We start from the raw sequence: 12,990 nt of genomic DNA on the forward strand, positions 1-12,990 counted from the left end.
TCTCTCCATAACAAGCAACACAAAACAAATCGTCTAGCATTGCCTTTTCAGCAGGTGTGATTGGTGGTGGGAGGGGTGTAAAAATATCGAATATAACCAAAGTAGAGAGGATAGGGGAAATTGTCTGCCACACAGGCAGGGGAAGGGTTAGAATGGGGTGGAGGAGGGGCAATACTGGGGATTTTGGTGGTGAAAAATATGCACTGATGAAGGGATGGGTGTTTAATAATTGTATGACCGAAGCTCAAACTGAAAGCTTTGTAACTGTATCTATCTCATGGTGAATCAATAAAAAGGGGGGAAATAGTAATAAAATAATAAAATAAAATTAATATTCTGAAGAAAAAATAGTAATGTGGAATTCATGCCCAATTCAATCAGCTTAATCGATGGCTGAATAAACAGCAGTACTCCTACATTATAGAAAGAAAGAAAGAAAGAAAGAAAGAAAGAAAGAAAGAAAGAAAGAAAGAAAGAAAGAAAGAAAGAAAGAAAGAAAGAAAGAAAGAAAGAAAGGAAGGAAGGAAAGAAGGAAGGAAGGAAGGAAGGAAGGAAGGAAGGAAGGAAGGAAGAAAGAAAGAAAGAAAGAAAGAAAGAAAGAAAGAAAGAAAGAAAGAAAGAAAGAAAGAAAGAAAGAAAGAAAGAAAGAAAGAAAGAAAGAAAGTGAGAGAGAGAAAGAAAGAGAGAAAGAAAGAGAGAAAGAAAGAGAGAAAGAAAGAGAGAAAGAAAGAGAGAAAGAAAGAAAGAAAGAAAGAAAGAAAGAAAGAAAGAAAGAAAGAAAGAAAGAAAGAAAGAAAGAAAGAAAGAAAGAAAGAAAGAAAGAAAGAAAGAAAGAAAGAAAGAAAGAAAGAAAGAAAGAAAGAAAGAAAGAAAGCAGAATCCACTGTATATGGAAAATCACATTCCTGAGAAAAAAAAGAGTAAACTGGAATACATTCAATTCTTTCTTCCCTTCTTGTGTATTGAATTCTGTAGAGTGGGCCTCTCCTCTCTGAGGGCTCTGAGAGCATACATATGCTCACATGAGTACCAGAATTTTGCCAGTACACATCATATCACTTTGATAGTTCTAAAAGAAGAAACTTTCATGAAGATGGTGTCTGCCAAGCACAGCCCAAAGGTGCTCTCAGTCCACTCCAGGTCTTGCCCTCAAAGAAGCACGGGCACTTCTTGAAGACGAAAATGGAGCCCGAGGTAGATGAAAGGACTGTCGAGGTAGGCACAGGGAGAAGACTGGAGCAGTCTTCTTCGGGCTGTGTTTTTACTGCTCCGAGGATTAAGTCTTCTTAATTTAGATATGCTCCACCACTACGCCAGCTTGGAGAAAGGCCACACTTTTAAACTTATTTTTCCATCGCAATGAGATAGAAGTTTCAGGAGGGGTGAGGGGAGAGGAGAATCTGGGAACAGAATCTGTGCCTCTGCAGCTGTAGGTTTGGGGAGAATGCTGAGCTGCTCAAGAGGCCATGCAGAAAAAACGCTATCCCTTCAAAGGAATTTCTTCCGGAAAGAATTTAATTGTGAACACATTTCTTTTCCCAGGAAACTCTGTGTTTTGCCCTCATAGTATTTTCACTTTTTGTTTTGACCCCTGAAAAGTTTATACCACAATTTTAGTAACCCTGTAAGACGTTTTTTCTGGGGCCATACCTGGTAGTGCTCAGAGCTTCTCCCTGGCTCTGCACTCAGGGATCACACCTAGCAGGCCTGGAGTATCGTATGGGGCACCAGGGACCAAACCCAGGCTGACCACATGCAAGGCAAATGCTATATCTGCTGTACTATCACTCTAACCCCAACCCTGTAAGACTTTTTTTCAGTCTAAATATTTATTATAGCATTTCACTGACCTTTATATAAGTCTCAGCTTCCACTTTTTAACTATTTTATAAATAGTTTATAATAATACATGCTCATTGATAAACCCATTTTCTACATAACCCATAAAGTCTATTTGATAACTCCCTTTAACACCAGATAGCTATTATTGTATATTAATTTTCTTTTCATGTTGACTCTGTGCTCAGGGGTCACTCCTGGCGGTGGTAAGGGGGACTGTATGACCAGAGTCCACCATAGACTCTGGTGCAAGGCAAGCACCTTAAATTTAAGGTGCAAGGCAAGCACCTTAAATTCTGTACTTTCTTGCTGTTCCTGTATTATCAATCTTGTACACATTTATTTAGTTTGGGTCCATATCCAGTGTTGCTCAGGGATAACACCTGGATCTGTGCTCAAGAATTACTCCTACCAGGGCTGAGGGGAGCATATACGGTGGTGGGGGTAGAATCTGGTCAGCCACTTGAAAATTAAGCACTTTAATTGCTGTTCTCTCTGGCCTCTGTATTATGAATCTCAGTGATTGTATTCATGTTCTCTTCTTTTCTTTTCTCTTCTTTCTTCTTTCCTAGGATTTGAGGGTCACACCTAACTGCACTCAGAGCTTATTCCTCATTCTCTTCTGAGAGATTACTCCTGGTGGGGCTCAAGAGAATTATGTGGCACTGGAGATTGAACCCACCTTGCCTGCTGTACCTCTTCTGTCCTCATGTTATTTCTTTTCTTTTTTCTTTTTCTTTTCTTTTTGGGTCACACCTGGCCAGGCACAGGGGTTATTCCTGGCTCATGCACTTAGGAATTACTCCTGGCAGTGCTCAGGGGACCATATGGGATGCTGGGAATCAAACCCGGGTCAGCTGCGTACAAGGCAAACAACACCTACCTGCTGTGCTATTGCTCCAGCCCCCTCATGTTATTTCTTTTTCTTCATCCATCCAACCAATATTTATCAAGTTTCCACCACATGCTAGGTGCTAAGATAAACATAGGGCTCCTCATAGCACAAACACACTTTGTTCTTGCTTTTAAGAAGACAACATAGTTGTCACAAAATTTAATCAGCCTGTGAAAAAGTACAGGGGAGAGTGTTGAAGAGTACCTAAGAGATAGACATGTGCTAATCCCAATACACGCCGTGATTGCCACAGATGTGTGATATTTCAACCGTTGTCTCTATACATTACCTTAGAGAAGCAAGGACATTGATCAAGATTCAGATCAGGAACACTTCAAGTAGATACAATATACACATCTCTCAAGTGTAGAGATGCTAGCTTCCTTCAAAACAGAAAAATTGACCCAAATAACTGGAACTTTAAGGTAAGAAGAAGGATGTGGATTTGAGATGGAGAGGCCATTCCATCTCAAATATGTCCAAACTGTTTGCCATTGTCCTAGAACTATATAGATTTTTCCATTATTATTATTGTTATTATTGTTGTTGTTGGACTGGAGCAATAGCACAGTGGATAGGGCTTTTGCCTTGCATGCGGCTGACTGGGTTCGATTCCTCCATCCCTCTCAGAGAGCCCAGCAAGCTACCAAGAGTATTCCACCCAAACAGCAGAGTCTGGTAAGCTACCCGAGGTGTATTTGATATGACAAAAACAGTAACAACAAGTCTCACAATGGAGACCTTACTGGTGCTTGCTCGAGCAAATCGATGAAGAATGGGACGACAGTGATACGTTGTTGTTATGCTTTTTTGGTCATACTCAGACATACTTAGCCACTCATGGCTCTGTGCTCAGGTTCACTCTTGGGAGACCTTATGTGGTGACAAGTATCAAACTAGGCATACACAAGACAAGCACCTTAACCCATGTATTATCTCTCAATTACATGGGTTTGTGTTTTCTTTGGGGGGTGCCAAACCCAGCTGTAGTCAAGACTTACTCCTGGCTCTTCTCTCTGATGTCAGTCCTGGTGGGGCTTGAAGGACCATATGAGGTTCTAGCGTTCGAATCCCAGTCATCTGCATACAAGGCAAGCAACTTACTTGCAGTACTCTCTCTCTAGGCCTCAAATTATGTGTATTTTAAGTGATTTACTCAAAGTCATCCAGCCAATAATAAAAATGTGTATCACAGATATTAATAAAGGAATACAAAAACAGCTTATAGCCTAGAATCAATGCTAAAGGGAATAAGAACATTTAGTCTCTGTGAGAATCATTGCAGTCATTATACATCAGTGCTTTCACATATAGGATGTCATCAAAATCTCAACAAAATACTCTATCACATAGTATTTTATAACTAAATTTACCATTACAGGCTTCAATTTGCAAATGAGAAACAATGTGATTTCCTTGATATTATAGTCAGAAATGTGACAAGATATTAGGACTTACTGATTCAATGTGTTCTTTCCATGAAGAGTAAGAAAGTGACAAAAAAATCCTAGAAGATTTAAAATTTTTCTTAAATAGTACTTGAGCTCCCTCTTTGAGGCACATTATTACAGTGGAAAATATGTAGCGTAGACTGTAAGTTATTCCACTAAATAAAAAGTAATGATCTACATTATTTTGCAACTGCATAATTAATCTTGAATTTTGATAAGGGAAATAAAACAAAATATGTTTAGCATTGAAAGATAATCTAAAATTTATTACATTTAAGCTGATAAAACATCTAGTCAAACTTTTGCTTGACATGCTTTTATTTTAAAAAGCTGTTATTCCAGAGGAATTGATGTTTATAACCCTATCCCTAATGTGATTAAAAACAAATTGCTTTTAAGCATGTAAAAGATTTCCCATATAAATAACATTTCTTTTTCTTTTAAAATGTTCCTTTACTTTTTCTTTTTTTCTTTTTTCTTTTTTTTTTTTTTTTTTTGCTTATTTTTGCTTTTTGGGTCACACCCGGCGATGCACAGGGGCAATACTCCTAGCTCTGCACTCAGGAATTACTCCTGGCAATGCTCGGAGGACCATATGGCATACTGGGGTTCGAACCCAGGTCTGTCATGTGCAGGGCAAATGCCCTACCTGCTGTGATATTGCTCCAGGCACTAAAATTTTCTTGTCCAAAAAAGTAACTTTGAACAATTTCAAGAAATTAAAAATAAGATTAGCAAAATGATACTTCTGATAGTAAAAGAGAAGAAAACCTTATGAAGGCTCCTGAATGGCCATGATCCCAGAGGCACACAAACCAATCTCAGAACCCAGCGGCTTTGGCAGATATGCATCTGGACTGTGCATTTACTATGGCACCGTGCCACCCTGAATGGGGAAAGGTGTTTGTCCCTTCCACTTCACCCACTCCACAGCGCAGCGGCTGCCATCTTTCAGAGCCTAATGGACAGCCAGGTACGAGACTGCAGTGACGAGACACACGGGGCCTCACGGGATGGGAGGTGGAACTGGCCCTTCTCTCCACCTGATGAGACCCCGAGTTGCCACCCGCGAACAGCTCCAGACTTATTACTAAGATATCAGAAATCCATATGCTCTTCCTAATCAGCAATAAAAAACAAATTATCTAATGATGCCTTTTTGTCAGGTCTGATTATTGGGGAAAGTTCCAAATAATAGTGGTGAGTCTCTTGTCAAAATACTGAATGTAGTCAAAGTAGAGAGAGAGAGTAAAATGGAAATCATCTGCCACACAGGCAGGGGGAGGGGTGAGATGGGGTGTATTCTGGGGTTCTTGGTGGTGGAAAATGTGCACTGGTGAAGGGATGGGTGTTTGATTATTGTATGACTGAGACTTAAAAGCTTTGTAACTGTTCTCACAGTGATTAAATACATAAAAAAGAAAAATATATATAAAAAAGAAAACCTCATGAGAGAAGAGCCGTTGAAGAGAGCTTTGTCCCTGAGAGTCATTGAGCAGTGAGGGTTGACTGATCCCAAAATATCTGAATTGCCCACTGGGCTGCCAATAGCAGGACCCAATTCCTTTCCTGTTATTATATTCCTTCTTTTTGCAACTCACCACCACCTGTAGACGTTAGAGAATAGGGGCATTACCCTGAATATTGTCTTTGTCTTCTGGACAGTAGACTTCATAAAAGACCTCTGTCACACCATAATCTCTCTCCTATTACAGTCTTCTGTTCATTGTCTTTTCCTTTCCTTTCATCACTGCTTGTGGTACTGGCAGATCATTGCTTTGGTTCATTCATCACACCATGAGACCTCGGTGGACTCATGACCTTGTTTTACCTGAATTTACTCCATAATAGTCTTGGAGTTTTCCTCTTCCTTTTATGGGCCTCTATTTATACTCCCAAGTGATTATTCTAGTGAAAACCCTTGTTTGTCACCCTCTGTTCAGGCAATCAACACTCTCACAGGAAATTGTAGCTAAATAAGCAGTATCAAGAGTAACATTAAATGGAACATATCAAAGTATTACCCATGTCAGAGATCCGTTCCCATGAAATCCCTCTTTCTCATAACCTATCTGAGATTCTTTTCCATGTGCAATTCATTATTTCCTATCTTATCACTATGTGCTTCCTCCACAGCAACTATTATAATATTTAATTTATTTTTATAAGCTTACATTTATTCTCAGCTTGTTCTTCTGACCCTGATCATCTCTATTTTATTTACTGTCAGTACTCCAACATTTATCCCTATGCCGGTCCCTCAAATGCAACTCAAAAAATATGTATAGTTTATATTCAGGACAGGAAGTAAATTCAATGGCAATTCATATGCCGTAGGAAATACAGTCACAAATTGTATAATAAAGCTATAGCCAACAGTAGACCACAGATAAGATGTGCTTCCCATATAGAGTCCAATTGTGTAGTTAGCTATTCCATCTACATTGGTGTGTTCTGTGATATTCTCTCAGTGATGCTTTTCTTAGAATTCATCTCTGTCATTAAGTCACCCATGATTTTTTAAAAAAGAGGTATCTTTCCTTAAATGCAGATAGAAAAAAATATATAACTTACGTCCATATTTAAAAAATGCAAAACAGATGTTTGTTGAAACTATGTTCATACTTGCTGGAAACAACCAATAGTTCCCTTTAGTGAGTGAATATTTTTTAAAAAATTGAGGAATATTCACACAGCAATAAAATGATATGAGCCATCAAGTCAGAAAAAGTTGTGGAAGAATTTTAATTTTTAATTTGTTTTTAATTTACAGTTACAATGATGTTAAAGTTATGACATTTAATACAAAATAACTGTAACTCACCACCCCCAAGGTCCCCAATCACCCAACACTATTGTACCTATGTCCCTTCAGTCATATTCTTCCCCCTTAATCAGTCCTACATTACAGTCCTACATTATTCAGTCCTACCATTCAGTGACCAGTTTTGTAATCCAAGGCCAAGGGTTTTTCACTATTCAGTACTATCCATTCTCTTGGTATTTTTTTCTCTATATTCAACAACAGGAAAAATAATCAGTGTTTTTTAGGGTTGTGTGAGTTGTGTGGGGTTTCATTTCTCAGTGGCTACTGGATGCAGGAACATATGAGCTATGGAACTAATAGGTTGCTTTCACAAGCTCATTGACCTAAAAGATCAAACTCTAAAATAGTTCTCTCATCTTTGAAGCATAATACTTTCTGACCAAAACCAGAACCCACACAACCCCACATCACAAAACAGTCTCCTGCTCCACCCACTTTACTCTTGTTCTAGTTTTCCATCCCATTGCGTCTGCATCCTAGGTTGAGCAGTGTTTCCAACAAAATGCAGATCCGCACTGAACCTCAAAGTGTTGTCTGACTTTATTTAGAAAAGAGGTCTTCATTGGTATAATCAAGATCCGAGGAGGTCCAACTGGACTATGGTGGGTCCAATTTCCAACCCCACTAGAGAAAGAGAATCCCAGGCACACAGAGGGGAGAAGGAGGCATGATGACAGCAGCAAAGAGGGAGTGATGCAAGTAGGTACGCAGGAAGAACAAAGAAGGCCAGCCACCCCAGGATGCCAGGAGAGTGGCATGGGACGTTATTAAAAATGTGTAGAAGAAAAAAAATTTGCCAACATCTAGAGTTTGGGCTTCAGGCCTCCAGAGCTCTAAAGAAAGATATTTCTTCTGTGTTCAGTCACTTAAATCTACAGTGGTTTGTTACAGAGGCCCAAGAAAAGTAATTAGATAAGAAAAACTAATTGAGCCAATACTAAAACTATTAAGCTTAATTGAAGCTAATAATTAAAACTGTGTATTAAAACTAACATGTCTGAGAACATTGGATGTGGCTAATAAAAATATTACTTTGTTTGTTTAATAAAAATAAACAAACCTTAGAATAGCTTTTTGTGTGTTTTGTTCCCATTCCAACTTTTTCTGATCTACCTCCTCTACTGTTCTCTTCCAGATCCCCCCATCTCATCACCAACTTTACCATGCTTTTCCTTCTTTGCTGTCTTAGATAAGATCCTCATTCTCTCTCTCAGGATTCAACCAATGGCCCAACCTCCTTCTAGCTCTTTTCTGCCCTCTGGAAGTTCAACCTTTTGATTGTCTTTATTGAGTTGTGCTGTGGGTGGCTATTTTGTTTTGGGGCCACCCCAGGCAGTACTCAGGGATTACTCCTGGATGTGTGCTCAGAGATCACTCTAGCAGGGCGGAGGCACTTTTCTAGAGAATAAATTTAATCAGATCCCTTCCTCCTTACATAATTTTAAGGTCTCTCAAAGTCTATAAGGGAAGAAATCAATGAACATGGTATATAAGAGTTTTATTATATGCCCCCTGCTTACCTTTTGTATTAAGTTTCTCACCATGGGGAAACAATAAAGTCACCTGTGGCGCTGGTTATAATTGGAGGTATCATGATTTTCATATTGTAGAATAGAAATATTTTAGAAGGAACCGGGGGAGAGTACAGGGTTAAGGCATTTGCGATTCATATAACTAATCCCAGCTCCATTCCTGGAGTCACAACCACAACAGGGAGCAGCTCCTGAACACAGAGCCAGAGTAGACCCCAAGCCTACCAGAGGTGGCCCAAACACCACCTCTCAAAGAAATATTTTTTAAACAAGAACTTAAAAATCCAGTGGCTGGAGAGATATTAAAGCTAGCGGGCACTTGCTTTGCACTTGGCCAACCTGATTTTAATTCCTAGAACCCCCTGTGGTCTCATGAGCACTATCAGAAGTGATCCCTGAGCATAAAGCCAGGAATAAGCCCTGAGCACTGCCAGGTGTGGTACAAAACAAAAACAAAGAAACCTAAATAGCTCATCAATTTCTTCAGTTATAAGTAATTTGAGTTTTGATTCATCTTCAATTCTGAGTTTCATTTTATAAATTATTCATTAGCAATTTCCTAGTCATTATTTTTATTTACAAATGCAATACAATACTGGAATAGTAATTTATAATACTTTTGGAGAAAATTCTGGTATGTCTTTCAGTTATACAAGTAGACTTTTGACTCCTCTGTAATCCTTCTGAATAAAAATACTAATGTGTGTTCAGAAAAAAAAGAAAAGATATTTTTTAAAATGATTTAGAGATAAGTGTGTGTGTAGACTCACATACACAAATGTGTGGATCTACATACCTATATTTCCTCTTTATGCACTCAGAGGGCCAAGAAGCCCCTTAACCATGAACACAGCTAGTGCTCAGATATCAGCTTCTAAAATCTTTTGTTGTTTTTGCTATCAACAGAACTACTGAGATTTTGTTTTGGAAGATATTGAATTGTCTTTTAGTTGAAAGTATGGGCATTAGGGATACCCAAGGCAGTAAACAACCCCCCCCCCCAAGTAATGGCCTGAGGTATGTCTCCTGTTCCTAATAGCCCCCTTGCATAAGGTTATTCTCCTGGAAGATTCTGTGATAGGCCCAGGACGGGGTCAATGAGGCAACACAGTGATCATTCATTTGAACCAGAGAGCAGATGACTCAGCCCCAGCTTCTCCTCATGGTTCTCAATCTTTAAATATCAGGCATAAAACTAAAGAACTCCTGAGGAACTGCCATAGATTGTAGAAAGATAGAAACAAGAGGTGTTCCTCAATGCCACTGAGACTGTCTGATAAAATTTGAATAAGATTTGTAAATTAGGCAATAATATTACATAAAAATTAATGTCCTATTTGATAATGATTCTGTGGTTACAATAGTTTTTGTTTTTAATCACTGTGAGCTGCAGTTACAAAACTTTCATGCTTGAGTTTCAATCATACAATGATCGAAGACCCATCCTTCCACCAGTGTATATTTTCCACCACCAGTGTCCCCAGTATCCCTTCCCCTGCACTCCCTTCCCTGTCTCACCCCTCCCCCTGACTCTAAGGCAGACAATTGCCCTCTCTCTCTCTCTCTCTCTCTGTCTCTCTCTCTCTCTCTCCCTCCCTCTCTACTTATTGATATTATGGTTTGCAACACAGATTACAGATACTGAGAGGCCATTATATTTGGTCCTTTATCTATACATCTCCCTTCCTGAGCGATCCCTCCAACCATCATAAATGGTACGCACAACGTTTTAAGGAAGCACAATGAGGTGTTGAGAGCTAGAGAAATAGCCACTATTTTCAAATGGCTCAGAAACACACACACATGAAGCAAGAGAGGGAAATAATAGAAAATAACTGCGCTGAAACATTAACAATCGAATACTCAAGAGGTAAGTGCACAGGGGTTCTTAATAATATTCTTGCCACTTTTCTATATGCTTTCAATGACTGCAGAATTTTTGTTTTGAAGAAAATAAATGGGTAAGAATAAAGCTCTCCTGAGGAAAGCAAACAAACCTGAAAATGTTGTTTCTGCCTATGGATGTACAGGTATGAGGCCAAGAGGCCAGGAAATAAATTGAATCAGTCTCTTTCTCATGGCCACCACAGCACTCCACCTACTCACTTGACTTAGCTGAGTTCTCAAAGTGGGGAATTCCTTTTCTACAAAATGCTCAGAGCAGACAAACTCATAGAGACAAGAACTAGATTAATGGCATTCTAGGGGTGGGAGAGAGGAGAGGAAGCTCAGGGCATAAAAACAACAGCGTACTATATTTCTTATGGTGATGGAAATATTTTTTAATTTAATTTTAATCTTTGATTTTATTTTTAAAATTTTTTCACAATGATTTATTGCATTCAATATTTCAACACCAATCCCACCACCATTACACTTTCCCACCACCATTAAGAAATGTTTTTTCACAATAATTCATTATATTTAATATGCAAACACCAATCCCACTACCATTGCACCTTTCCACCACTATATTTCAAATGGTTCCACCCCAAATCCCAAACTGTGCCCCCAAAGCAGAACCAAAACAATTAATTTTATATTCACTATCATTATCATCCCATTGATCATAGATTTGCTCAAGCGAGCCCAGTAACATCTCTATTCACCCTAGCCCTGAGTTTTTAGCAGCCTCTCTTTACTCGTCCTTCCCAACGGTGCCACATTAGAGGCTTTTTCAGGGTTAGGAGAATGAGACCCATCATTGTTACTGTATTTGGCATACAAATACGCCACAGGGAGCTTGCCAGGCTCTCCTGTGTGGGCAGGAAACTCGGTAACTTGCCAGGTTCTCTGAGAGGGAGAACGAAGGCTTCTGAGAGCTTGGTTTTAGTTGGTGGGATTACATGGCACCTGGGGCAGCTTGGAGGTGTGCTGCCTAACTACTAGAAAATGGGGGATCTGGGCAGAAGAGGACCAGTCCCATCCGAGCAGGCTTGCAGATCTCAGCCCCGGGTCCCATACACCTGGGTTCCTCTGCCAGTTCCTTCATCTATGAGGCTTGTCCAAGCGTGTGGAGAGTGGCCTTGAGCATGGCTGTGCCTGGTTTCCGGACGTCCTCAGCTGCTGGGGCTTTGCTTGGGGCAAGGAGGGAAACTCAACCCACCCCCTTCGAGGGGCCCTGGTGAAGACAGCCAAGCCTGGGGGCAAGAGACTCTTGTTTGTTATAAATAATCCGCTAAAAGTGGTCCAATAAACTTTCCTTAGAGGAAAGTATGTGAAGATTGTTGTATTTCATCCTGAAGCCATTAAGCCCTTATATCAGAGATTACTAACATGTTTGTCAATCAATCACCACCTGCTCACAGCTACTCTCCACAGGCTCAGACGAGCTTCATTCATGGATGAATCTGCTGTATAACCATACTCTGAATTTTAGAATTCCTGGACCTCTAGACTTCTCATACTCTATACCACTGATGCACCAAGAGTAGCACACAACATTCGATGGGGTTTAAAGTAGAAGTCAACCAATCTCATGGGGAAAATTATATATTTATATACATATATATGTGTATTTTTATATGTGTGTATGTATACACACATAAAATGATAGAAATATTTAAAAATTGATTGTGGGGCTGCTTTCAGACTTAGAACTTTTTAATGACATTCTTTACATGGGTTAACTGTATGGCATGCAAATTATATATTTGATAAATTGTACCTCAATAGAGCTGATCCCCCCCAATACAAAAACTTACAAATGGAACTAAGTTCAGAAGTTGGAGCTTCATAAGAGCACTGTGGTATGCAACTGTATTCCACACATAAATAACTCCTTATGAGCAAGAAAAAATTGTGCCAGTACCCAAGAAACCATGAATATTGGGTATTAACCCATAAAGCCATTGGCTATGAAAGCACAGAGCAGGCCTGGACTAAATTTGGAACTCAGTCCCAAACAGGGATGACTGATAATACACTCGCCTGGAGAGTAAACCCACAGAGCGACTCAGCCTTTGGAAGAGCCACAACCAACCTGCCAAGAAGAAAGTGAACTTTGTTCTTCTAGTCAGGATCCTGGAAGAGACGATTGGATGAGGGTGGAAACTAACGTCAGCTCCCCATCAATCTTATTCAATGCTTAATCTCTAAAGCACTTAATGCTAAAATTTGCTGACAGAAAAACTTTGATTTCATTTTGGCTTTATGTATTTCTCTGCCGTTTGAATATTGGCAAAGCACTTTGTAATTCCCATTTGCTCTTATTATTCAGGATACTTTGGTTATTCAGGAAAGCATCTCTGGCTGAGCCGAGGTGTCTCCAGGCCTTATGTAGAATGAGAGTAACAACATGTGCCAGCAGACTGAAAATTAGCCACTTGGAGGTGGCTTATTAGGAAATACCCATCCTTCCTGATCAATAGATAAAGCTACTTCTAGAGTTATTAAAGATCTCTTATGGACTCTGTTGGCTCTTTAAAATCCTTTCTGGATAAAGGC

The 12,990-nt window shown here is 39.5% G+C and overlaps 1 protein-coding gene across 1 annotated transcript in view; it reads left to right on the forward strand.

The window, feature by feature from the left end:
- Positions 1–1,182: 1,182 nt before the first annotated feature.
- The window catches only part of PLEKHG7 (pleckstrin homology and RhoGEF domain containing G7), a 135,423-nt gene continuing 123,615 nt past the window's right edge, over positions 1,183–12,990 (forward strand). The window contains exon 1 of the mRNA XM_055118426.1: positions 1,183–1,215. Within this exon, the coding sequence (XP_054974401.1) occupies positions 1,183–1,215 (33 nt within the window). The remainder of the gene's footprint in view (positions 1,216–12,990) is intronic.

This window comes from Sorex araneus, chromosome 10 (assembly GCF_027595985.1).
Source record: "Sorex araneus isolate mSorAra2 chromosome 10, mSorAra2.pri, whole genome shotgun sequence".
Classification (NCBI taxonomy): Eukaryota; Metazoa; Chordata; class Mammalia; order Eulipotyphla; family Soricidae; genus Sorex; species Sorex araneus.